The sequence below is a fragment of the Salvelinus fontinalis genome, chromosome 13, assembly GCF_029448725.1.
Source record: "Salvelinus fontinalis isolate EN_2023a chromosome 13, ASM2944872v1, whole genome shotgun sequence".
NCBI lineage: Eukaryota > Metazoa > Chordata > Actinopteri > Salmoniformes > Salmonidae > Salvelinus > Salvelinus fontinalis.
The window spans coordinates 46,033,909-46,059,071 of NC_074677.1; the positions used below are offsets into that span (position 1 = coordinate 46,033,909).

General features: G+C 43.3%; 1 protein-coding gene across 1 annotated transcript; it reads right to left on the reverse strand.

Annotated features, from left to right (window-relative positions):
• Positions 1–19,896: 19,896 nt before the first annotated feature.
• Positions 19,897–24,836, reverse strand: LOC129868795 (beta-crystallin A1-like). Its single transcript, XM_055943032.1, has 5 exons — positions 24,792–24,836; positions 23,812–24,007; positions 23,408–23,549; positions 22,848–22,990; positions 19,897–20,503 (listed from the first exon to the last, which is right to left on the reverse strand). The coding sequence occupies exons 2-5, from the start codon at positions 23,985–23,987 to the stop codon at positions 20,356–20,358; spliced, it is 609 nt and encodes a 202-aa protein (XP_055799007.1). The 5' UTR covers positions 23,988–24,007; positions 24,792–24,836; the 3' UTR covers positions 19,897–20,355.
• Positions 24,837–25,163: the final 327 nt, after the last annotated feature.

Below are 25,163 nucleotides of genomic sequence, written 5' to 3' on the forward strand. Positions count from 1 at the left end.
TCAATTGTGCATCTATAAAAGTTTGAGGGTTTTAGGTGACAAGCCAAAGTTTGTTGGTGATGTGTATGCTAAGGAACTTAAAACTTTCCACATACTCCACTGGTGTCCCATCAATGTGGATCGGGGGGTGCTCCCTATGCTGTTTCCTGAAGTCCATGATCATGTCCTTTGTTTTGTTGACGTTGAGTGAGAGGTTATTTTCCTGGCACCACACTCCCAGAACCCTCACCTCCTCCCTGTAGGCTGTCTCATCGTTGTTGGTAATGAAACCTACTATTGTTGTGTTGTCTGTAAACTTGATGATTGTGTTATTCGCAAGGCCACGCAGTCATGGGTGAACATAGAGTACAGGAGAGGCTGAGAACACACCGTTGTGGGGCCCCAGTATTGAGGATCAGCAAAGTGTAGGTATTGTTTCCTAACTTCACCATCTGGGGGCGGCCGTCAGGAAGTCCAGGACCCAATTGCACAGGGCAGGGTTCAGACCCAGGGCCTCAAGCTTAATGATGAGCCCGAAGGGTACTATGGTGTTGAATGCTGAGCTACAGTCAATGAACAGCATTCTTTCATAGGTATTCCTCTTGTCCAGATGGAATAGGGCATTGTGCAGTGTGATGGCGATTGCATCGTCTGTGAACGTATTGGGGCAGTAAGCAAATTGGAGTGGGTCTAGGGTGGCAGATAAGGTGGAGGTGATATGATCCTTGACTCGTCTGTCAAAGCACTTCAGGATGACAGAAGTGAGTACTACGGGGCGATAATCATTTTGTTCAGTTACCTTTGCGTTCTTGGGAACATGGACAATGGTGGCTATCTTGAAGCATGTGGGGACAGCAGACTGGGACAGGAAGAGATTGAATATGTCTATAAACACACCAGCAAGCTGGTCTGCCAATGCTTTGAAGACGTGGCTAGGGATGACGAGTCCTCCAAGCAGCCTTGCGAGGGTTAACACGTTTAAATGTCCTTGGTAGCTGGCCGCGTTGGTGGCACTGTGATATTCTCAAGAATTGGTCAGACAAGTGTTGATTAGTCTTTAACACGGGTTGTGGTCAGAGTTGCCGAAAGGAGGGTGGGAGCAATGGTTTAGTGTTTTTCCAGCGCGAGTGTTACATTTGATATGCTGATAGAATTTAGGAAGCTGATAGAATTTTCCTCAAATTTGGATTGTTAAAATCTCTCGCTACAACATATGCAGCCTCAGGATATATGGTTTCCAGTTTGCGGGAAGTTCCTTGAGGGCTGTCGTGATATCGGCTTGAGGGGGGATTTACACAGCTGTGACAATAACAGAAGAGAATTCCCTTAGGAGATAATGCGTTCTGCATTTGATTGGGAGATATTCTAGTTCGGGTGAACAAAAGGACTTGAGTTCCTGTATGTTATTACAATCACCCCAAGAGTCGTTAATCATGAAACATACACCCCCGCCCTTCTTCTTCCCAGAGAGATGTTTATTCCTGTCGGCGCGATGGACTGAGAATCCAGATGGCTGGACCGACTCCGACAGTATATCCCGAGAGAGCCATGTTTCCGTGAAACAGAGTATGTTACAATCTCTGATGTTTCTTTGAAAAGAAACCCTTACCCTGAACTCGTCCACCTTGTTATCCAGGGACTGAACATTAGCGAGTAATATACTCGGAAGAGGTGGGTGTTGTAAGCGCCTCCTAAGTCTGACTAGAAGACCGCTCCGACTACCTCTTCTCTGCCGGCGTTGTTTTGGGTCGGCCTCTAGAGTCAGTTCAATTGCCCTGGGTGGTGCGAACAAAGGATCCGCTTTGGGGAAGTCGTATTCCTGTCGTAATGCTGGTAATACTGTTGAGTTACCGCTGTTCTGATGCCCAATAGTGTCACACCCTGATCTGTCTCACCTGTCTTTGTGCTTGTCTCCACCCCCCTCCAGGTGTCGCCCATCTTCCCATTATCCCCTGTGTATTTATACCTGTGTTCTCTGATTGTCTGTTGACAGTTCGCCTTGTCTTACCAGCGATCTTTTCCGCCTTCCTGTTTCTCTAGTTATGTTTCCTAGTTTTTCCCGGTTCTGACTATTCTGCCTGCCCTGACCCCGAGCCTGCCTGCCGTCCTGTACCTGCCTGACTCTGATGTGATCACGAACCTCTGCCTGCCCTCGACCGGTCCTTTGCCTGCCCCGTGTCTCTAATAAATAATCTGAGAACTGTACTATCCGCATCTAGGTCATATCCTGAGTCGTGATTGTACGAACTGGCCATGACTGACATAGCAGATTCAGAACAGCTCCGCAAAGCCGTCTCCTCCCAGGGAGCCACCATTGGAAGACACAAGGAGTTACTTCAAGGTCTTATGGAAGGATTCCAGACCTTGCCAGAACGCCAGGACCGTGCTTTCAACAAATTATTGGTGCAATTCCGTGGATTGTCTGTGAGGCAGCTAGCCGCTACAGTAACCCCCCTGACTGTTAATTATCCCACTACCAGCGGCATTTCTCCCCAATCTACCCCGGCTTCCCAAAAACCCTGCTTACCTCCTCCAGAGCGCTACACTGGAGATCCTGGATCCTGCCGGCGTTCCTCTCCCAGTGTTCTCTCATCTTTGAGCTGCAGCCCTCTTAATTTCCCTCGGCTCGCTCAAAGACAGCGCACGTGATAATGCTGATGTCCGGTAGGGCTCTTGCCTGGGCTATGGCGGTGTGGGAGCAACAATCCACCATTTGCCTCAGATTGGAAGAGTTTGTGGTGGAGGTACGGAAAGTGTTCGATTCTCCGTTGTCCAGGAGAGAGGCTGCTTGTAAGCTGCTCCATCTACGTCAGGATTCCCGTAGTGTGGCTGACTATGCGGTGGATTTTGCACGTTGGCGGCTGAGTGCCTGGAACCCAGAAGCCCTGTTCGACGTGTTCCTTCACGGGTTGTCGGAGGGGATTAAAGATGAGCTCGCAGCCGGGGAGCTGCCCCTGGACCTCGACTCCCTCATAATCTTGACCATCTGGATAAATGGGAGGCTACGTTCGTCCTCGAATTCCACTTCGCGTCCAAGGAATCCCAGGTATCCCTGAAGCCTATATTTCCAAGTGGATCTGATGTTGGCCAAAGTCTCTTAGGTCATGCAACTGGGCAGGGCTAGATTGTCTCCTGCTGAGCGCTTACGCTGACTTAACACCCAGAGCTGTCTGTATTGTGGAGCTATGGGACATTTTGTATTCTACCTGCCCATTAAAGAACCAGGATCATCAAGTAGGTACTAGTACGAGTACGCTGGTGAGCCATACGGGGAGTTTCCCATCTTCCATTGCTCATACCCCTCTCCATGCTACCCTTTTGTGGTGTGACCGGCCCGAATCTCTCCGGTTAGTCATAGACTGTGGGGCCGGCGAGAGCTTTATGGACGCTACCCTGGTGTCAAAGCTGGGAATCCCCATACAACCCCTCTCCATTCCCATGAATGGCAAAGCGTTGGATTGGCGCTTTATTGGCAGAGTCACCCACACCACTTATCCCATTAACCTGAGAGTGTCGGGTAATCACAGTGAGTATATGTAGTTCCTGCCCATCGCATCCCCTCATGCACCCTTGGTTTTGGGGTTTTCCTGGCTCCAGAGGCACAATCCCCTGATCGACTGGGCTACTGGTTCTATCCTGGGGTGGAGCCCGTTTTGCCATGGGCATTGCCTGAAGTTGGCGCTGCCTGCCCCGGAACGTCTTCCTGCAGGCTTGGGAAAAGCCCCGGACTTCTACGCCGTAATACTATGACCTCTGGGAGGTTTTCAGCATGGCCCATGCCATCGCACTTCCTCCGCATCAGCCTTTTAACTGCGCCATCAACCTTCTCCCGTGCACTACACCAGGCTCGGGGGTGGCTTTATTCCCTGTCACTCATTGCCTCGGCATTCAAGCATCTCCAGGGGCTACCATCTTCACCAAGTTGGACCCATGGAACGCCTATCTTATGGTACAGATCCGGTAAAGGGATGAGTGGAAGACCGCCTTTAATATAGCTAGCGGGCACTACGAATACCTGGTGATGCCGTTCGGACTGACTAATGCTCCTGCTGTGTTCCAGACCCTGGTAAACAACGTTCTCTGGGACATGTTGAACCGGTTCATATTCGTCTACCTTGATGATATCTTCGTGTTTTCCCACTCGGCACAAGAACATGTCCTCCATGACAGGCAAGTCCTCCAGCGTCTTCTGGAGAACCAGCTGTATGTCAAAGCGGAAAAATGCGATATCCATCGCTCCACAATCTCCTTCCTGGGGTACATCATAGCTGCAGACAACATCCAGATGGATCTTGAAAAACTGAGAGCGGTGGTGGATTGGCCGCAACCCACCTCCAGAGTGCAATGCTTCCTGGGGATCGCCAATTTTTACCGCCGGTTCAACCGGGGCTACAGCACCTGGGATTCCTCCCTGTCAGCACTACCTCTTCCAAGGTGAGTGCTTTTCATCAAGGACCTTTCTGTACTTTCCTCCGTTCATCTTTCCCTCTATCCTGACTAGTCTTCCAGTCCTTGCCGATGAAGAACATCTCCACAGCATGAAGCTGCCACCACCATGCTTCACCGTAGGGATGGTGCCAGGTTTCCTCCAGATCTGACGCTTGGCATTCAGGCCAAAAAGTTCAATCTTGATTTCATCAGAACAGAGAAGCTTGTTTCTCATGGTCTGATAGTCTTGAGATGCATTTTGACAATCTCCAAGCGGGCTGTCATGTACCTTTTCCTGAGCAGTGGCTTCCTTCTGGCTACTCTACCATAAAGGCCTGATTGTTGGATTGCTGCAGAGATGGTTGTCTTTCTGGAAGATTCTCCCATCTCCACAGAGGAACTCTATAAGAGTGACCATCGGGTTCTTGGTCTCCTCCCTGACCAAGGCTCTTCTCACCGGATTGCTCAGTTTGGCTCTAGAAAGAGTCTTGGTGGTTCCATACTTCTTCCATTTAAGAATGATGGAGTCCACTGTATTCTTGTGGACCTTCTATATGGCAAAATAATGTTGGTACCATTCCCCAGATCTGTGCCTTGACACAATCCTGTCTCGGAGCTCTAAGGACAATTCCTTCGACCTCATGGCTTGGTTTTTGCTCTGATATGCACTGTCAACTGTGGGACCTTATATAGACAGGCATGTGACTTTCCAAGTCCAATCAACTGAACATACCATAGGTGGACTGCAGTCAAGTTGTAGAAACATCTCAAGGATGATCAATGGAAACAGGATGCACCTGAGCTCAATTTTGAGTTTCATAGCAAAGGGTCTGAATACTTATGTTAATAAGGTATTTCTGTTTTTTATGTTTAATAAATTATCAAAACATTTAAAAAACTGTTTTGGCTAAGTCATTATGGGGTATTGTGTGTCGATTGATGAGGGATTTTATTTTATTTTATACATTTTAGAATAAGGCTATAATGTAGCAAAATGTGGAAAAAGTCAATGGGTCTGAATACTTCAGAATGGAATGTACAGTATATATTTTTTTCAAGATTTTTGAAATTTTCCTATGATCCCATTTTATTTTTAGGCGACTCCACATGGAGTCGCAACCCCTAGTTTGAGCACCGCTAGGCTATTCTTAAAATGGTACTGGCTGAGACTAAAACTGGTGAGTGTCGAGATTAGAGGGATATTGTCATCCACGTTGGCACCAACGAAGTTAGGATGAAACTGTCACGGCCGTCGTCGAAAGGAGACCAAGGTGCAGCGTGGTCAGCGTACATTTTCTTTTATTTGAGTAAATGTCGCCAACAAAACAAGAAAACAAAGAAAAAGCCTGTGAAGCTAAACAGAGCTATAGTGCCACTAACAATGTTAACTTCCCACACAGAAAGGAGGGAAAAGGGCTACCTAGGTATGGTTCCCAATCAGAGACAACAATAGACAGCTGTCCCTGATTGAGAACCATACCTGGCCAAAACATAGAAATACAAAATCATAGAAAACAAAAACATAGATTGCCCACCCCAAATCACACCCTGACCAAATCAAATAGAGACATAACAAGGCTCTCTAAGGTCAGGGCGTGACAGAAACAGTCAGAGGTCACCAAGGGCACCATTGCTTCAGTTGAGTTACTGTTCATTTACAGAAATTAATCAATTTAAATAAATTCATTAAATATAATCAAATCAAATGTTATTTGTCACATGCACCGAATACAACAGGTGTACACCTTACAGTGAAATGCTTACTTACAACCCTTAACCAACAATGCAGTTTTAAGAAAATACCAAAAAAGTAAGAGATAAGAATAACAAATAATTAAAGAGCAGCAGTAAATATCAATAGTGGGGCTATATACAGGGGGTACCGATACAGAGTCAATGTGCGGGGGCACCGGTGTCGAGGTAATATGTACACGTAGGTAGTGTTATTAAAAGGACTATGAATAGATAATGACAGAGAGTAGCAGCAGCGTAGAAGATACAAATAGTCTGGGTAGCCATTTAACTAGCTGTTGAGGAGTCTTTTGGTTTGGGGGTAGAAGCTGTTTCGAAGCCTCTTGGACCTAGACTTGGCGCTCCAGTTGAAGAAGGTGTGGACCAAAGCGCAGCATGGTAAGTGTTCATGCTTTTATTTCAACTGAACACTAATAACAAAGAGAAAATGAACAAAAACCGAAACAGTCCTGTCAGGTGCAGAAACACAAAACAGAAAATAACTACCCACAAATATAATCAGACACAACGATAGACAGCTGCCTCTGATTGAGAACCACACCAAACACACAGAAATACAAATACAGAAATACAAATCATAGAAAAAGGAACATAGAATGCCCACCCAAATCACACCCTGACCAAACCTATAACACACATTTGAAAATAAGCTTTTTTCCACCTTCATGACATTGCAAAAATCAGAAACGTTTTGTCAAAATATTATGCAGAGAAACGAATACATGCTTTTGTCACTTCAAGATTAGACTACTGCAATGCTGTACTCTCCAGACTTGGGCTGATTTCAAGGTTTTACTTCTAACCTACAAGGCATTACATGGACCTGCTTCTACCTATCTCTCCGATTTGGTCCTGCCATACATACCTACACGTATGCTACGGTCACATGCAAGCCTCCTTATGGTTCCTAGAATTTCTAAGTAAATAGCTGGAGGCAGAACTTTCTGCTAAATGTTTATGGAATGGTCTGCCGATCCATGTCAGAGATGTGGACTCGGTCTCAACTTTTCAGTCTTTACTGAAGACTCATCCTCTCAGTAGATCCTATGATTGAGTGTAGTCTGGCCCAGGGGTGCAAATGTGAACGGCGAGGCACTGGAGTGATGAACCACCTGTCTCTGCCTGGCCGGCTCGCCTCTCTCTACTGGGACTGTCATTCTCCGATGCTGTCCCTCTTTCTCTCTCTTTCTCTGTCTTTTGCACCTGCTGTCTCAACCTCTGAATGCTTAGCTTTGAAAAGCCAACTGACATGTACTCCTGAGGTGCTGACCTGTTGCACCCTCTACAACCACTGGTATTATTATTTGACCCTGATGGTCATTTAGGAATGTTTGAACATCTTGAAGAACGATATGGGCTTAATGGCCATGTACTATTATAATCTCTACCCGACACAGCTTGAAGAGGACTGGCTACCCCTCGGATCCTGGTTCCTTTAGGTTATTTCCTATGTTCCTACCTGTCTAGGGAGTTTTTACTAGCCACTGTGCTTCTACATCTGCATTTACTGCTCTTTGTTTTTTGTTGTTGCAGGGCTTCTATCGAAGCACTTTGTGACAACTGCTGATGTAAAAGGGGCTTTCTAAATACATTTGATTGATTGATTGACTAACACTGGAGACCTAAACTGAGAGAGATACATTTAAAAGTGACTGGTTCGGGTTCCTATGCATTTAGGGCTATGACTCACTAGTAGCTCTTGGAATTTTCCTGTGAACCACCATATAAACAAAATACATGTACATAATCTCTAGACCCATCCCAGCCTGGGGGCCAGTCTGTTTCTGCTCTCTTACTAGCCTGCGGGCCAGTTTCTGCTCACGAGCCAAACTGATTGAGTGGTTGTGGTTCAGGATAGACAGACAGGCAAACAGATAGGAGATGCCTTCAGTCAGGAGGCTGAGCTGAGATGTATCCCAAATGGGAACACATTCCCTATATAGTGCACTGCTTTTGACCAGGACCCATAGGGAATAGGGTGCCATATGGGATGCACATTCATTGAGAAGGAGGGATCCTACAGGCCCATACACAAATCAATACTACTTCACTCTGCTCTTAATCTTCCTCACTTTAGCTCTCTCTCTTATTCCTCTTTTGTCTTACCATTTCTATCCCGGTCTCACTCCCACTTTACCTTCCTCTCTCTCATTCTCTCCCTCCCCTCCTCCCTCTTTTTCCTCATTTTACTGGAAGCTGACACCGATGGACTTCCTGCATTAAGGCTTTTAAGCAATTATCTCAGATTTACATCTCAACTTTCTGTTTCACACCAAGACTCTCCCTTATCCTTCCACCGTCTCTCCTACCATCTGCATCTTTCGCTTTACTCTGGTAATCTCTATCTCTCTCTCTCTCTCTTCCTTTCCCCCATCCATCTCTCTTGTTCATTGTCTCTTGTTCCATCTCCCCATCCATCTCCTCCTCTCTCCCTTTAGCTCCATCTTTCTGTCGGAAGCTCAGCCACAGCCCAGTGAGCAAAACTGATTCAGAAGACGTATTTTCAACCAGTTTTGAAGTTGAAGACGTCAGTCAGCCACTCTCGCTGAATGTACGCTTTGTGGTTTGATTTACTGGAGAAGGCACTTAGGACTGGGATCCCGAGAGAGAGAGAGAGAGAGAGAGAGAGAGAGAGAGAGAGAGAGAGAGAGAGAGATGGAGAGAGAGAGAGAGAGAGAGAGAGAGAGAGAGAGAGAGAGAGAGAGAGAGAGAGAGAGAGAGAGAGAGAGAGAGAGAGAGAGAGAGAGAGAGAGAGAGAGAGAGAGAGAGAGAGAGAGAGAGAGAGAGAGAGAGAGAGAGAGAGAGAGAGAGAGAGAGAGAGAGAGAGAGAGAGAGAGAGAGAGAGAGAGAGAGAGAGATGGAGAGAGAGAGAGAGAGAGAGAGAGAGAGAGAGAGAGAGAGAGAGAGAGAGAGAGAGAGAGAGAGAGAGAGAGAGAGAGAGAGAGAGAGAGAGAGAGAGAGAGAGAGAGAGAGAGAGGCTAGGAGGAAGAAAAACACAGAGAGGAAGACAAAGAGCAAGAGAGAGAAGGACAATTATGTGGACGGAGAGGAAAGGGAGAGAGAAGAGGGAAGAAATGAAATTAATGAGAGATGAAAAATGTCAGGGAGGAGGAGGAGGAGGAAGAGGAGAGCATGCCTCCTATTGGTGTTAAATAAACATGCAGTAGTGGTCTCTGAGACATCACCAATCAGCAACAGTCTGGTGGCCAGACCAACTAATCAGTTATCAGATCAAGTAGTTTACATATAAAAGGCAAAGGTGGCACATCTACCACAGAAAATACATGCCCCTAAAGAAAAAGGAGGGTTAGGACACCGAGATGTAGACATTTACAGTATGGCTTTCGAGCTATCCAGACTGGCTATGCACTGGAGGAGAGAGGAGGGAGAGGAGAGCTTGGTTACGATGGAGAGAAGTTTGGCATATACTTTTGGACCATTACAGGGTCTATTCCAAAAAAGAATCAATGACATATATTTAATGAAGGGCATCAGTATAATTCTACGCCACTCTAGGTCAGTGTGGTTGGTTGTCAATACATAAAAGGATCAAAGAGTCTCCCCATAGACAAAGATGCTTCTGTCTGATATAATCCCACTATTTGGGATGGGAAGAAGTCAATAGTTGGGGGGAATTGGTAAGAGAAAGGGTTTATACCCTGGGGGTCTTGCACAAGAGTAAGGTATTTTGTCATTTGAAGAAATTGGAAATAAGTATAAATTGTGTGATAATGATGTATGGAGATATAGTATGTACACTTTAAAAGCTGTGTGTCAACATTAGGTGGTGCAATGTCAAAGTACAATCAGATTTGTTACGTTTCAAAATGCTGTTAAAAGTGAATAATGATGTGAACATTTTGGAACTGTATGGCTAAGGTATTTATAATGTAAAATAAATAAGAAATCATGCGGTGCTTAATTTGTAAATTGGGAGGTGTCAGAACAGAATGTGAGCCCGAGAGGGGCTCCGAGGTACCGTAACGCATATTTTTTTTTTACTTTTACAATAAAGCATTGCAATCATTATCATTGCTTTTGCATACTGGCATAGAGTAGTAAAGTAGAGAGAGGTGTTTGCAGAAGTTGCACACATGGGGAAATTTGTTTGTAACCTAGGGTTTGGGAATTTTTTTATAAATGCTTTTCATGCAATTGTACATAATTTTAGATGACTGGAGACTTTAGCAGAATCTTTTTTAATAACTCACAAAATATTGAAATGACAGGCTATACTTTGACACTGACAAACGAGAATCTGAGCTCAATAGCCTAAGCCTAAGTGTGTGGAGACACACATATTGTACAATACAGTGTCTTGCGAAAATATTCACCCCCCTTGGCATTTTTCCTATTTGTTGCCTTTACAAACTGGAATTAAAATACATTTTGGGTTTTTTTTTTTCATTTGATTTACACAACATGCCTACCACTTTGAAGATGCAACATATAACAAGAAATAAGACAAAAAAACAGAAAACTTAAACGTGCATAACTATTCATCCCCCAAAGTCAATACTTTGTAGAGCCACCTTTTGCAGCAATTACAGATGCAAGTCTCTTGGGTTATAAGCTTGGCACATCTAGCCATTGGGATTTTTGCCCATTCTTCAAGGCAAAACTAATCCAGCGCCTTCAAGTTGGATGGGTTCCGTTGGTGTACTGCAATCTTTAAGTCATACCACAGATTCTCAATTGGATTGAGGTCTGGGCTTTGACTAGGCCATTCCAAGACATTTAAATGTTTCCCCTTAAATCACTCGAGAGTTGCTTTAGCAATATGCTTAGGGTCATTGTCCTGCTGGAAGGTGAACCTCCGTCCCCGTCTCAAATCTCTGGAAGACTGAAACAGGTTTCCCTCAAGAATTTCCCCAGATTTTCTTTTTTGTAACCCCACCCTGATCTGTACTTCTCCACAACTTTGTCGCTGAACGGTTTGGAGAGCTCCTTGGTCTTCATGGTGTCGCTTGCTTGGTGGTGCCCCTTGCTTAGTGGTGTTGCAGACTCTGGAGCCTTTCAGAACAGGTGTATATATACTGAGATCATGTGACACTTAGATTGCACACAGGTGGACTTAAAAAAACGAATTATGTGACTTCTGAAGGTAATTGGTTGCACCAGATCTTATTTAGGGGCTTCATAGTGGTGAATACATATGCACGCACCACTTTTAATTGTAATTTTTTAATTTTAATTTTTTGAAACAAGTAATTTTTTTCATTTCAATTTACCAATTTGGACTATTTTCTGTATGTCCTTGACATGAAATCCAAATAAAAATCTATTTAAATGACAGGTTGTAATGCAACAAAATAGGAAAACTGCCAATGGGGATGAATACTTTTGCAAGGCACTGTATGAGGAAATTATAGTCCTAAAAAAGCTTTCCAGTTTGACTAACTCACCCAATGATGCGCAGCTCCAGCAATGGCCAATGCGCTCGTGCCAAAAGCTTAACTCTCACAATGCTGTTCGCTCAATGCGTTTATGTGGAAGTTGATAACGTGGCAGCCTAAAGACAGATTAGTCTTCTCTTCTCAGCAGGATTAATTTGCTTTCCAGCCTGTGTTTTCCAGCGACTGTAGTTAAATTATAGGCCTACTCCTGCTGTAGTATTCTGAGTTATTTCATTTATTTCTGAACAGACAGCAGTAATTCTATGACTTTGGAAAATGTATCTGAATTTATCAGGGGTGCTGTGGAATCTTCAGCAACCTTCCCGTGGCTATGAGCCTTTAAGGAAATGTATTATGAAGTGCAACGCTGGAGAGATGAGAGTTGCAGACGCATGTCTATCAGAGTAGAGAGAGGGAGAAAGATAATAGAAAGTGCATCTCATTCTAGTTCTGTGAGATATACAGGCGCGCTTCTCTCAACACAGCAATAGCCACTTGTTGGTCTATATGGGCTACATACAATGTTGTGCAAACCATACACCTGGAACAGCCCGTCACAAATCAATGTTAGAATACCAGGCACTGTTTTCACATTACGTTTTTTAGGGGGCAGCCAGGAGAATTGCAGAGGAGTCGTCTTGAATTAACTCTAATTGCTTTATTAAAATTTTTACATTGCAAACAGTGAATTTTTGGGTGTTGATCGGCTCAAATTAAGCACTGTACTTCGCTGTATATTATTTCAAATATTGGACAAAATGTCAGAGAAGCCCAGGGGAAAAAGTATGCAGTTGAACGTTTTTCAGAGATTTTATTTTACTCACCGTAGGTTACATAGAATGAGTTTTTCACAAGATGATGTGTGTTAGCGATGTAAGGGAGAAACAGGACTTGTCCTAAATGCACTGTGGGAATGCCCGGTAGTGCAATCCCTATGGAAAGCAAAGCCTTACATTGCATGGAGGACGGCTTTGGAGTTCCTCTATCTAGATTATTCTAGACCAGGATTTCCCAAACTCAGTACTGTATAGCACTTTGTGACATCGGCTGATGTAAAAAGGGCTTTACAAATACATTTTATTGATTGATTGATAAAGGTACATCAAGGAGTACCATGGCCATGAAGTATCACTTATCAGAAAAAAACCTCTCCCTATGTTATTCTTTTTTGTTGGTTTGGCATGTTGGTTTGTCTTTGTTTAACCTTTATTTAACTAGGAAAACCAGTTAAGAACAAATTCGTATGTACAATGACAGCCTACCCCAGCCAAACCCATACAACACTGGCCTAATTGTGCACCGCCCAATGGGACTCCCAATCATGGCCAGATGTCATTCGGCCTGGATTTGAACAAGGGACTGTATTGACACCACTTGCACTGAGATGCAGTGCCTTAGACCGCTGTGCCACTAGGGAGCCCAAACTTTAAACAAAAAATATTTTACAGATTACAGATTACTGTATACACTTTATACCCTTACACTACCGGTTTTAGAACACCGACTCATTCAAAAGTTTTTCTTTATTTTTTACTATTTTCTACATTATAGAATAATAGTGAAGACATCAAAACTATGAAATAACACATATGGAATCATGTAGTAACCAAAAAAGTGTTAAAGAAATGGAAATATATTTTATTTTTGAGATTCTTCAAATAGGCACCCTTTGCCTTGATGACAGCTTTGCTCACTCTTCACATTCTCTCAACCAGCTCATGAGGTAGTGACCTGGAATGCATTTCAATTAACAGGTGTGTCTTTTTAACTTCTCTAGGGTAGGGGGCAGTATTTTCAAGTCTGGATGAAAAGCGTGCCCAGAGTAAACTGCCTGCTACTCAGGCCCAGATGCTAGGATGTATAGAAGAATCAATCTTTAGGATGTTTTTAACATAAATCTTCAATAATGTTCCAACCGGAGAATTCCTTTGTCTTCAGAAATGCAATGGAACGCAAGCTAAATATCACTTGAACGCGCATGGTCAGCTCGTGGCTCTCTGGCAGACTTCTGACTCAATCCCCTCTCATTCGCCCCCACTTCACAGTAGAAGCCTCAAACAAGGTTCTAAAGACTGCTGACATCTAGTGGAGGCCTTAGGAAGTGCAATATGACCCCATTTCCACTCTATCTTGGATAGACAAAGAGTTGAAACACTACAAACCTCAGATTTCCCACTTCCTGGTTGGATTTCTTCTCAGGTTTTTGCCTGCCATATGAGCTCTGTTGTACTCACAGACATCATTCAAACAGTTTTAGAAACTTCAGAGTGTTTTCTATCCAAATCTACTAATTATATGCATATTCTAGCTTTTAGGCCTGAGTAGCAGGCAGTTTACTCTGGGCACCTTTTTATCCAAGCTACTCAGTACTGCCCCCCTGTCCCAAAGAAGTTAACTAGGCAAGTAATTTGAGGATAAAAATCTTATTTATAATGACAGCCTTCCTCGGCCAAACCCTAACAACATTGGGCCAATTGTGTGGCACCCTATGGGACTCTCAATCATGGCTGGTTGTGATACAGCCTGGAATCAAACCTGGGTCTGTAGTGACACCTCTAGCACTGAAATGCAGTGCTTTAGACCACTTCACCACTCGGGAGCCCAGTTATTAGTAACTGGGATAAGCAATTTCATAAATGCTCCTCATTACACAACACAGACCAACAAATATTATTTACATCATCAACATGGAAATCACTACGAAACGTATTGTATGACTTCTTATACACTATATTGGAAACACTTATCTCTGGAAACACTTATCTCCCTCACTAGCTTTAAGCACCAGCTGTCAGAGCAGCTCATAGATTACTGCACCTGTACATAGCCCATCTATAATTTAGCCCAAACAACTACCTCTTTACCTACTGTATTTATTTATTTATTTGTTTTGCTCCTTTGCACCCCATTATTTCTATCTCTACTTTTTTCTATCTCTACTATCTCTACTTTTTTTCTTTTTTTTTTACTTGCTATATTGTATTTACTTCGCCACCATGGCCTTTTTATATTTTTTATTTATTTATATATATATTTTGTTTGCCTTCACCTCCCTTATCTCACCTCACTTGCTCATATTGTATATAGACTTATTTTTCACTGTATTATTGACTGTATGTTTGTTTTACTCCATGTGTAACTATGTGTTGTTGTATGTGTCAAACTGCTTTGCTTTATCTTGGCCAGGTCGCAATTGTAAATGAGAACGTGTTCTCAATTTGCCTACCTGGTTAAATAAAGGTGAAATAAATAAATAAATAAATATTAGGTCCAGCCTTTGGAACTTTGGTTTTCCTAGATATGGCTACTAAATTGTGACCACTACATCCGATGGATTTGGATACTGCTTTAACGCAGATCTCTGCAGCATTAGTAAAGATGTGATCAATACATGTTGACCATTCCTGATCAATACATGTTGACCATTCCTGATCAATACATGTTGACCATTCCTGTGTTTTTTGTAAATACCCTGGTAGGTTGACTGATAACCTGAACCAGGTTAATGGCAAAAGATACAGTTTGAAGCTTTCTCTTGAGTGGGCAGCTAGATGAAATCCAGTCAATATTAAGGTCACCCATAAAATATACCTCTCTGTTGACATCACATACATTATCAAACATTTAACACGATAGCCAGATACTGACTGTTTCAACTTGGTGGTGTATTGCAACTTTCCACAAGAATGAGCTTTAGGTGAGGCACGTGAGCCTATGTAGAACAAGAAGGTCCGCACACTGTTAAAGCTCCAAATTCACTGCTTTATTGACAACGTTTCAATCTGAAACGGATCTTATTCAGGTCAGACACACTGACTGTTCACATCCCAAAATATATACAGTATACAATAGCTGTAGGATCAACAGAGGCATTCAGGAGAGTTAGAGGGACATACATTAGATTACTTACATTGTGACTTCCAACGCACCTGGGATAATGTACATTTGCTGCTGCTTTACGACTACTCAGCAACACAATGGTAGGGGTTATTTGAGCTGGGCTTGGGTCATTGATAAGTAATTTTCTCAAAGCAGCCTTGAAATGTGTGGACAATGTCCCGGAGCCAAGATGATTTCGATGGACTCCATCATTCCTGTAGAGCATCTTCTGCTTCCAGAATGTGTCAAAGGTATCTGTAAAAGTTATTTCAACAGAGCTACAGTAATCTTGTAGCCAAGTATGTAATGCCTGTAACCTGCTGAATCTTTCACACTCGCGGACCAACGATGGTACCTGACCGGAAATTTTTGGCATTTTTTTATCTTTCAGAGCTAGAATCAGTTCTTTAAAATCTATTGTCAGCAGTATCGAGCTAGCCTTCCTAATGTCGTTTGACCCCACGTGGACTACGACAGTGTCAGCTAACAGCAACTGTCGTAGAACGGTCCGAAGCAGCCTTGCAATGTCCTGTACTCGTGCTGCAGGATAGAACAGGGTTTATGCTCTGGGAACCAAATGTACTTTGGAAAAAAAGCTACAAGTTATAAACTCAGCAAAAAAAGAAACGTTGTCAACTGTGTAAATATTTGTATGAACATAACAAGATTCAACAACTGAGACAGAAACTGAACAAGTTCCACAGATATGTGACTAACAGAAATTGAATAATGTGTCCCTGAACAAGGGGGAGGGTTAAAATCAAAGTAACAGTCAGTATCTGGTGTGGCCACCAGCTGCATTAAGTACTGCAGTGCATCCGACAGACGTCGGGCGAGGGGCCTTCAGTACCTCGTGGACTGGGAGGGGTATGGTCCGGAGGAGAGATGCTGGGTTCCGGTGGAAGACGTGTTGGATCCTTCTATGCTGCGAGATTTCCACCATCTCCATCCGGATCGCCCTGCGCCTCTCCCTCCGGGTCGTCCCCGAGGTCGGTGGACGACCTGCCGCACATCAGGGGGGGGGGGGGGGGGGGGGGGGGGTACTGTCCCTCTCCTTGTTCGGGCGATGTTTGGCGGTCGACGTCACCGACCTTCTAGCCATCACTGATCCATTTTTCATTTTCCATTGGTTTTGTCTTGTCTTCCTTCACACCTGGTTCCAATCCCATCAATTACATGTTGTGTATATAATCCTCTGTTTCCCCTCATGTCCTTGTCGGAGATTGTTTGATTGTATGTGTTGTGCAAGTTATGTGTTGGTGTGCGACGGGTTTTGAACCCACTTTTGTTATTTTATATATTTTAATTTTTGGAGTTTTGTTAGCACTTATTAAACGACTCCGTTTATACCAAGTTTGTTCTCCTGCGCCTGACTTCCCTGCCACCAACACGCACCCATTACACCCGAGTCCCACCAATGAGTCCGTACCACACCAATTTAGTTGATTATTTATTTACTAGCAAGCTAAAATGATAATATAAGATACACATAAACACAGTCTAGGCCATTGACTAGAACTTGACACGTGTTACCCAAAATGAGGATTCAAAAGAGAGAGAGAGAGAGAAAGTACACGAGAGAAATATACATTTGGGTGCATTTGTCAGCTATGCTTATTTTAACCGTAACCTTGCCCCGAACTGCCGGTCTCTTGTTGGTCAGAATATAATGATGTAATTACGTGTAGAAGGTCTCCGATGGGGGTCTCTGCATGGACCATTTCAGCTTCTCGGATAGCGCACTTCTCTGGTTACAGGGTGTAACGCTCTGGTTGTCCTCACGATGTCAGTGTCCTTTGTCTTAGTGGTCTGTTTCCTCACCCTTGTTCTGAAGTGGGCAGAGCTCAAGGAAGTAGGCCAGTGTTTTTGAGAGATGAGCCCAGATTGCAGAGGGGTCATCTACATAGAAGAGCTCAGTGAGCAAAGGGAAACGGTATCATTTGTGGTATGTCCAACACAGGTGTGGAGGGTCACCTGCATGTGAGAATCACCAAAGTGAACTGCCTGGATTTCACTGGTGTATTTACACAGGTAGTTCTCTCAGTGGCACAACTTTGGTTTTAGAAGTGGGGGGGGGGGGGTAATTATTATAATTTGTTTTATCCGGTCGGATAAACACTCCAGCTCTTTGGTCTTGGCCATAGTGGAGTTTGGAGTGTGACTGTTTGAGGTTGTGGACAGGTGTCTTTTATACTGATAACAAGTTCAAACAGGTGCCATTAATACAGGTACGAGTGGAGGACAGAGGAGCCTCTTAAAGAAGAAGTTACAGGTATGTGAGAGCCAGAAATCTTGCTTGTTTGTAGGTGACCAAATAAATTCATTAAAAATCCTACAATGTGATTTTCTAGATTTTTTTTTCTCATTTTGTCTGTCATAGTTGAAGTGTACCAATGATGAAAATTACAGGCCTCTCTCATATTTTTAAGTGGGAGAACTTGCACAATTGTTGGCTGACTAAATACTTTTTTGCCCCACTGTATATACTGTACTCTATATCATCTACTGCATCTTGCCATCTTTATGTAATACATGTATCACTAGCCACTTTAAACTATGCACTTTTATGTTTACATACCCTACATTACTCATCTCATATGTATATAGTGTACTCGATACCATCTACTGCATCTTGCCTATGCCGTGCTGTACCATCACTCATTCATATACCTTTATGTACATACTCTTTATCCCTTTACACTTGTGTGTATAAGGTAGTAGTTGTGGAATTGTTAGGTTAGATTACTCGTTGGTTATTACTGCATTGTCGGAACTAGAAGCACAAGCATTTCGCTACACTCGCATTAACATCTGCTAACCATGTGTATGTGACAAATAATATTTGATTTGACTGATTTGTCTGGCAACCTGGTCCCTAAACACAGAGGTGAAGTTGCCTCTGCAACTGGACAATGGGGTCAGGTTGAAGCTCGGTATGGTAGCCTATCTCAGCAGTAAAAGGCCTTAAAGTCTGTGTCTCTCCCAGGGCCAGAGAGAGGGTTAAAGGAGAGTGTCACACCCTGATCTGTTTCACCTGTGCTCGTTATTGTCTCCACCCTCTCCAGGTGTCGCTTGTTTTCCATAGTGTATTTATCCCTGTGTTTCCTGTCACTCTGGGCCAGTTTGTCTTGTATGTCCAAGCCTACCAGCGGTTTTCCCATTTTCCTGCTTTGCAGTTTCTCCTTTTTTTTGTCATCCCGGTTTTGATCCTTGCCTGTTCTGGACTCTGTACCCGCCTGCCTGACCATTCTGCCTGCCCTGACCTCGAACCTGCCTGCCACTCTGTACCTCCTGAACTCTGATCTGGTTATGACCTTTTGCCTGTCCACGACCATTTTCTTGATTATTCCCTTTGGATTTATTCAACATCTTGAACTCCAACCATCTGCCTCTTGTGTCTGCATTGGGGTCTCGCCTAGTGTCATGATAGAGAGAGAGTTTTTGACACCTAATCTTGAAGACCAAGTGGTATTTAATTATTTGGAATGACTGGAAATCTGAAAGACATTGGTTTTTAATGTAAATATATTTAGCCTAATCATTGTATTATCTGTATTGAAGTAGAAAGCAAAGGTTTAGAAGCCTACATAACCCTTGAAGTAAAATGCAACATCCATTTATGGCCATATAAACTCTAACATTGATTTATATTGAAATAGATGTCATTCAATTGGTAATATTCATTTTTGTCTTCTAATGCCGCTTAAGGGGAAAGTAATCTGAAAGGAATTAGATGACATTACTGAGTTTGGGTAATTCAAATGTAACGTTACTGACTCCAATTTTGGACAGGTAACTACTAACTGTAACAGATTACATTTAGAAAGTAAACTGCCCAATCCACAGGAGGTTGATGGCACCCTAATTGGTAATGGCTGGAGCGGAATTAGTGGAATGGTATCAAATACATGATGCCATTCCAGCCATTATTATGACTAACCCTCCCCTCAGCAGCTTCTACTGACCGAAACCTGCACTCACACATCTTCAGCGTAAGCCAAGCTACGTTACATATAGCGGTACTCTTCAGCCCTACAGTAAGTGCTCAATACTCTGTCCGTACGTAATTGAACACACATTTCTTCGGGCACTGTCCAAACAGCAATACTCTCAGCTATAACTGCATGCTATATCGAAACAGCAGAGTTTGGCTCCCTGCCACTCCACACAGTGTCCTCGATGCAATGGTTCCCCAAACCAAGAGAACAGGGTTTCCTACCCGGCAAGTGAGTCCTTTCTCACTTGCACCTGCGCAGTTCCCCCCAGTTACCCTCAAGCAGGTGAATGAATAAGTGCTTGGCCATATGGTCTATAAACTCTGTTTATCACGGTACTATATTCCCATGTCCAAGCCTCATCTGTCTCCACCCTCCTTTCCCCCATATCTGTGTGTGTGGGTGGGAAGTGCAGGACACACAAACACAGTTACACAACTACAAGCCAGCCGTTGTCTCGTTTCTCTTTCTTTTGCTTGTTCTCTTTATTCGTCAGTCTCATACAATGTTTTACCATCACAACTACAGTGACAGGCAATAGTGATGATGATGATGATGAAGAAGAAGCTGATGATAATGATGATGTCGTGGACGAAGAGGAGCAAAAAAGGTGTGGCGTTCCAGCCTCCGGGAGGTGTCGAGGATTCATTACTCTTTCTCTCATCTCTGTCATTCCCTCTGTCTTTCAATTCGTTCTTCCTTTGGTTTTTCATGATGGTTTTAAAAAAAAAGTGCCGTGAACATGTGACTTCGCCGGTAAGCACCTGAGGCCCGGCCCGCAATCCTGCCTGGACTAGCTGGACCAGCGGAACCAGGGTGGGCGAGGGAGAGAAGGTGGAGTAGTAGGAGAGGGGAGAGAAGAGAGGGATGAGGAGTAGGAAGTAGAAGAGGAGGAGTGGAGGAGGGATGAAGAAGGTGTTTCCTGCTCAGTGCTGAATCCTCCTGATGGACTGGATCTGAGGGGTCTGGGCGTGGGAGCCAAACTCACGGTAACACTTGTACTCTCCTCCGTGGCAGTCACACTCCATGATGTACTGGTGGCCACGGTAGCCGGGGAACTGGTAGCACACGAAGCTAGAGCGAGAGAAGAGAACAGGTCAATCAGATACACTGTTACTGTGAGGTAAGTCAGAGTGGGCCATGGGAATGAGGATGAGAATCAACTTGGCAATAGGACAGAGTATTGCAGGCAATAAAAGTGTAAAAATTATTACAGTGTAGTGTATTATTGGAGTGGCAGCTTCAGGTTTGAAATGATAGAGTAAAGGTTGGCCAGCTGTAGTAGTGCAGTAGAAGTAGTAGTGGTATTGGTATTAGTGTAGTAGTAGTGCAGAAGTAGTAGTCGTAGTAGTAGTATTGGTATTAGTGGTGTAGTAGTAGTGCAGTAGTAGTGGTAGTAGTAGTAGCATTGGTATTAGTGTTGCAGTAGTAGTAGTGCAGAAGTAGTAGTAGTATTGGTATTAGTGTTGCAGTAGTAGTAGTGCAGAAGTAGTAGTAGCAGTCGTATTGGTATTAATGTAGTAGTAGTAGTAGTATTGGTGTTAGTGTAGTAGTAGTGCAGTAGTAGTAGTAGTAGTAGTAGTATTGGTGTTAGTGTAGTAGTAGTGCAGTAGTAGTAGTAGTAGTATTGGTTTTAGTGTAGTAGTAGTAATAGTAGTGTAGTCAGTAGTAGTGTTGTAGTTGAAGTAGTAGTAGTAGTGTAGCAGTAGTGGTAGTATTAGTAGTGTAGTGGTAGTATTAGTGTAGAAGTATTAGTAGTAGTAGTGTTATCTTATTATTATTATTATTATTATTAGTAGTAGTAGTAGTAGTGTTTTAGTAGTGCTGTAGTAGTAGTTGTAGTGTTGTTGTTGTAGTAGTAGTAGTGTTGTAGTAGTAACAGTTATTATTATTAGTAGAGATTTGTCTGTGTCAGTAGTGTACTAGTAGTAGTAGCAGTAGTAGTAGTAACAGTCAGTATTAGTAGTAGAGGTCGGTCTGTGTCAGTAGTGTACTAGTAGTAGTAGCAGTAGTAGAAGTAACAGTTATTATTATTAGTAGAGATTTGTCTGTGTCAGTAGTGTACAAGTAGTAGTAACAGTAGTAGTAGTAACAGTCATTATTAGTAGTAGAGGTCGGTCTGTGTCAGTAGTGTACTACTAGTAGTAGTAGCATTAGTAGAATCAGTTATTATTAGCAGTAGAGATTGGTCTGTGTCAGTAGTGTACTACTAGTAGTAGCAGTAGTAGTAGTAACAGTCATTATTAGTAGTAGAGGTCGGTCTGTGTCAGTAGTGTACTAGTAGTAGTAACAGTAGTAGTAGTAACAGTCATTATTAGTAGTAGAGGTCGGTCTGTGTCAGTAGTGTACTAGTAGTAGTAACAGTAGTAGTAGTAACAGTCATTATTAGTAGTAGAGGTCGGTCTGTGTCAGTAGTGTACTAGTAGTAGTAACAGCAGTAGTAGTAACAGTCATTATTAGTAGTAGAGGTCGGTCTGTGCCAGTAGTGTACTAGTAGTAGTAGCAGTAGTAGTAACAGTCATTATTAGTAGTAGAGGTTGGTCTGTGTCAGTAGTGTACTAGTAGTAGTAACAGTAGTAGTAGTAACAGTCATTATTAGTAGTAGAGGTCGGTCTGTGTCAGTAGTGTACTAGTAGTAGTAACAGCAGTAGTAGTAACAGTCATTATTAGCAGTAGAGGTCGGTCTGTGTCAGTAGTGTACTACTAGTAGTAGCAGTAGTAGTAACAGTCATTATTAGTAGTAGAGGTCGGTCTGTGTCAGTAGTGTACTACTAGTAGTAGTAGCATTAGTAGAATCAGTTATTATTAGCAGTAGAGATTAGTCTGTGTCAGTAGTGTACTACTAGTAGTAGTAGCAGTAGTAGAATCAGTTATTATTAGCAGTAGAGATTGGTCTGTGTCAGTAGTGTACTACTAGTAGTAGCAGTAGTAGAATCAGTTATTATTAGCAGTAGAGATTGGTCTGTGTCAGTAGTGTACTAGTAGTAGCAGTAGTAGTAACAGTTATTATTAGCAGTAGAGATTGGTCTGTGTCAGTAGTGTACTACTAGTAGTAGTAGCATTAGTAGAATCAGTTATTATTAGCAGTAGAGATTGGTCTGTGTCAGTAGTGTACTACTAGTAGTAGCAGTAGTAGAATCAGTTATTATTAGCAGTAGAGATTGGTCTGTGTCAGTAGTGTACTAGTAGTAGTAGCAGTAGTAGAAGTAACAGTTATTATTAGCAGTAGAGATTGGTCTGTGTCAGTAGTGTACTAGTAGTAGTAGTACAAGTAGTAGTAGTAGTATTTCAGTTGTAGTTAAAGCTGAGTGAATAGATGGTTCAGCTGCAATTGTGCACTTGTAGTAATAGCAGAAGTAGCAGTGGTAGTATATTTAGCGTGAAGTGGCAATGTCCCTGTCATGGCATTAGTACTTACGCTCCGCTCTGGATGTGCATGGATCCAACCTCGTTGTTGAACCAGCCCATGGCCTGCAGGGAGGGGTAGTCATCACACATCTCAAACTGGCGACCAATCATGTTCTCCTTCTCATAGATGGTCATACGGGACTCCTTGTGGCTCTGAGAGAGAGAGAGAGAGAGATAGAGAGAAGGGATGAAGAGAGAAACATTTTAAGCAGCAGTTTACATTATTATAGTATTTCATGTATTGTTGTTGATAATTGAGTGCATCATAAGGTTATACAATATTATGCAATGTGAATAATATGGTAACCTTTGCATGATAATGACATAGAATGTTATGTTGTCTTGAGTTGTTATAGTAAAAGGTAATACAATGTGATTTGATGCATTGTAGATAATGTTGATAATGATAGTAATGTGATGATCCATGATAATGTGGGATGGGACAGTATTGTATGTTGTAATATTCCCTATATAGGCTACTACTTTTGACCAGAGCCCTAAGGGCCCTGGTCAAAAGTAGTGCAGTATATAGGGAATAAGGTGCCATAATGGATGCATTTAAGGGCTCACAGCGGAGCAGATGGGTCTGAACGAGATCATCCTCTCGATACGGTAGGAGTTGCTGCCGCTGTAGGCCTCAAAACGGGGGTAGTCTCCCTTCTCCAGGACAAACTGCTGGCCACAGAAACTGGAGTGCTCATACCCAACCCAGCTAGAGGGAGGCAAAAGGAGGGATACAGGGAGGGAATGATGGAGGGAGAGAAAGGGAGATGGAAAGAGGGAAACAGTGATGGAGAGAGATGTAATGACAGAGAGGGCGATGTAGGGAGAAAGAAAGAAAGAGAGAAATTACAGAAGAGATGACTAAGGAGAGAGAGAGAAAGATTAGTCAGTGCCCACATTGGCTCATGTTAGCCTGCTGGAAAAGCCTCCTAAGTCTTCCATGTTTTGGGAAAAGTTTTGGGACTACTTACGCTCCACACTCGACCTTCAGGGAGCGGATGTTCTCCATGCCACACTCCATGATGTTCTGGCAGCAGGCGGTGAACTCCACACGCTTTCCCTGGAAGTACTCCTGGTCGTACACTGTGATCTTCCATGGGCCCATGGGCATGGGGTTCACAGGGTTCATTGGGTTGGTCAGAGCCATTATGTCCTTCTGTCTCAGTGCTGAAATGGAGAGAGAGATAGGAGAGAGGGATACAGAGGGAGATATTAACTGAACATATAAATAATGAAGTTAATTCTTGACCAAAACATTTTTTATGCCTACACCAAGAAATCCCACCCTGCCTTGAAGCTCCCAGTGAATGGCCCATACTGGTCCCCTGACCAGTAGCTACAGAACAACACAGTTCAGTGAACCTTGTGGTAAAGCCTCAGACAGACATGTGCAGGACGCCTGACCAGCTCTATACACCAGGTTCTCCCTGTTCATCTGCTGCTCTACCAAAGCCCTGGTAAGCTCTTTTAAACAAACAGAGTGATCTATGCATGATGACCAGTCATACCTCTGCACTGAAGCTCTCGGTCCTCAATGGTTCTCAGACTATTCTATACCATTCCACCTAAACTGAAGCCTTTCAAAAAATAGTATTCTAATCCTCCAAACAAGATAAGAGAAAAAAACTTGTCCTGCTACTAACAGTCTAACAACTCCCAGTCACCACTGGTTCCAGACCCATCATTTGGGAAACATTATTTTATAGTCCCCTGTTCTAATAGCCCTGCGAAGCTCTAGCACACAGACAAATAGAAATCTATGGGCCGGTTTCCGGGACCCAGATCAAGCCTTACGTTTTCAAAAAAAACATGCTCAATGGAGAATCTCCAATGAAATAACTTTGTGGTTCATCACTATTTGATAAACATAAAGCTATGTGCCAAGGCCCATCAGATCAGACCTATCCAAACATAGGAGTAAATGAAATCTATTAGATAAACATAAACCTACCTAAAACGTAAGCTGTGTGTTTCGTAGGGTTCCACTAAGCGCTCTGCCAGGGAGGTGTGTGTGTGGGTATATATACACACCTTCGGAGCTAGGGGGTCGGCCACACCTACTTCACTGTCAGCACTTTGCTTTGGGATCCATTGTTACTGGGCCTGAGCCTTCCTGACACACACACACACACACACACACACACACACACCACACACACACACAAAGACTGACAAATAATGAATGCACGTCTTTACATTGGCCCATGTACACATACGCACACACACACACACACACACACATTTGCTCACAGAGAGAAACCTGGTGTTCACACAGGAACACAGACATACAGAGACACACAGACACCAATATAGACACATAAAC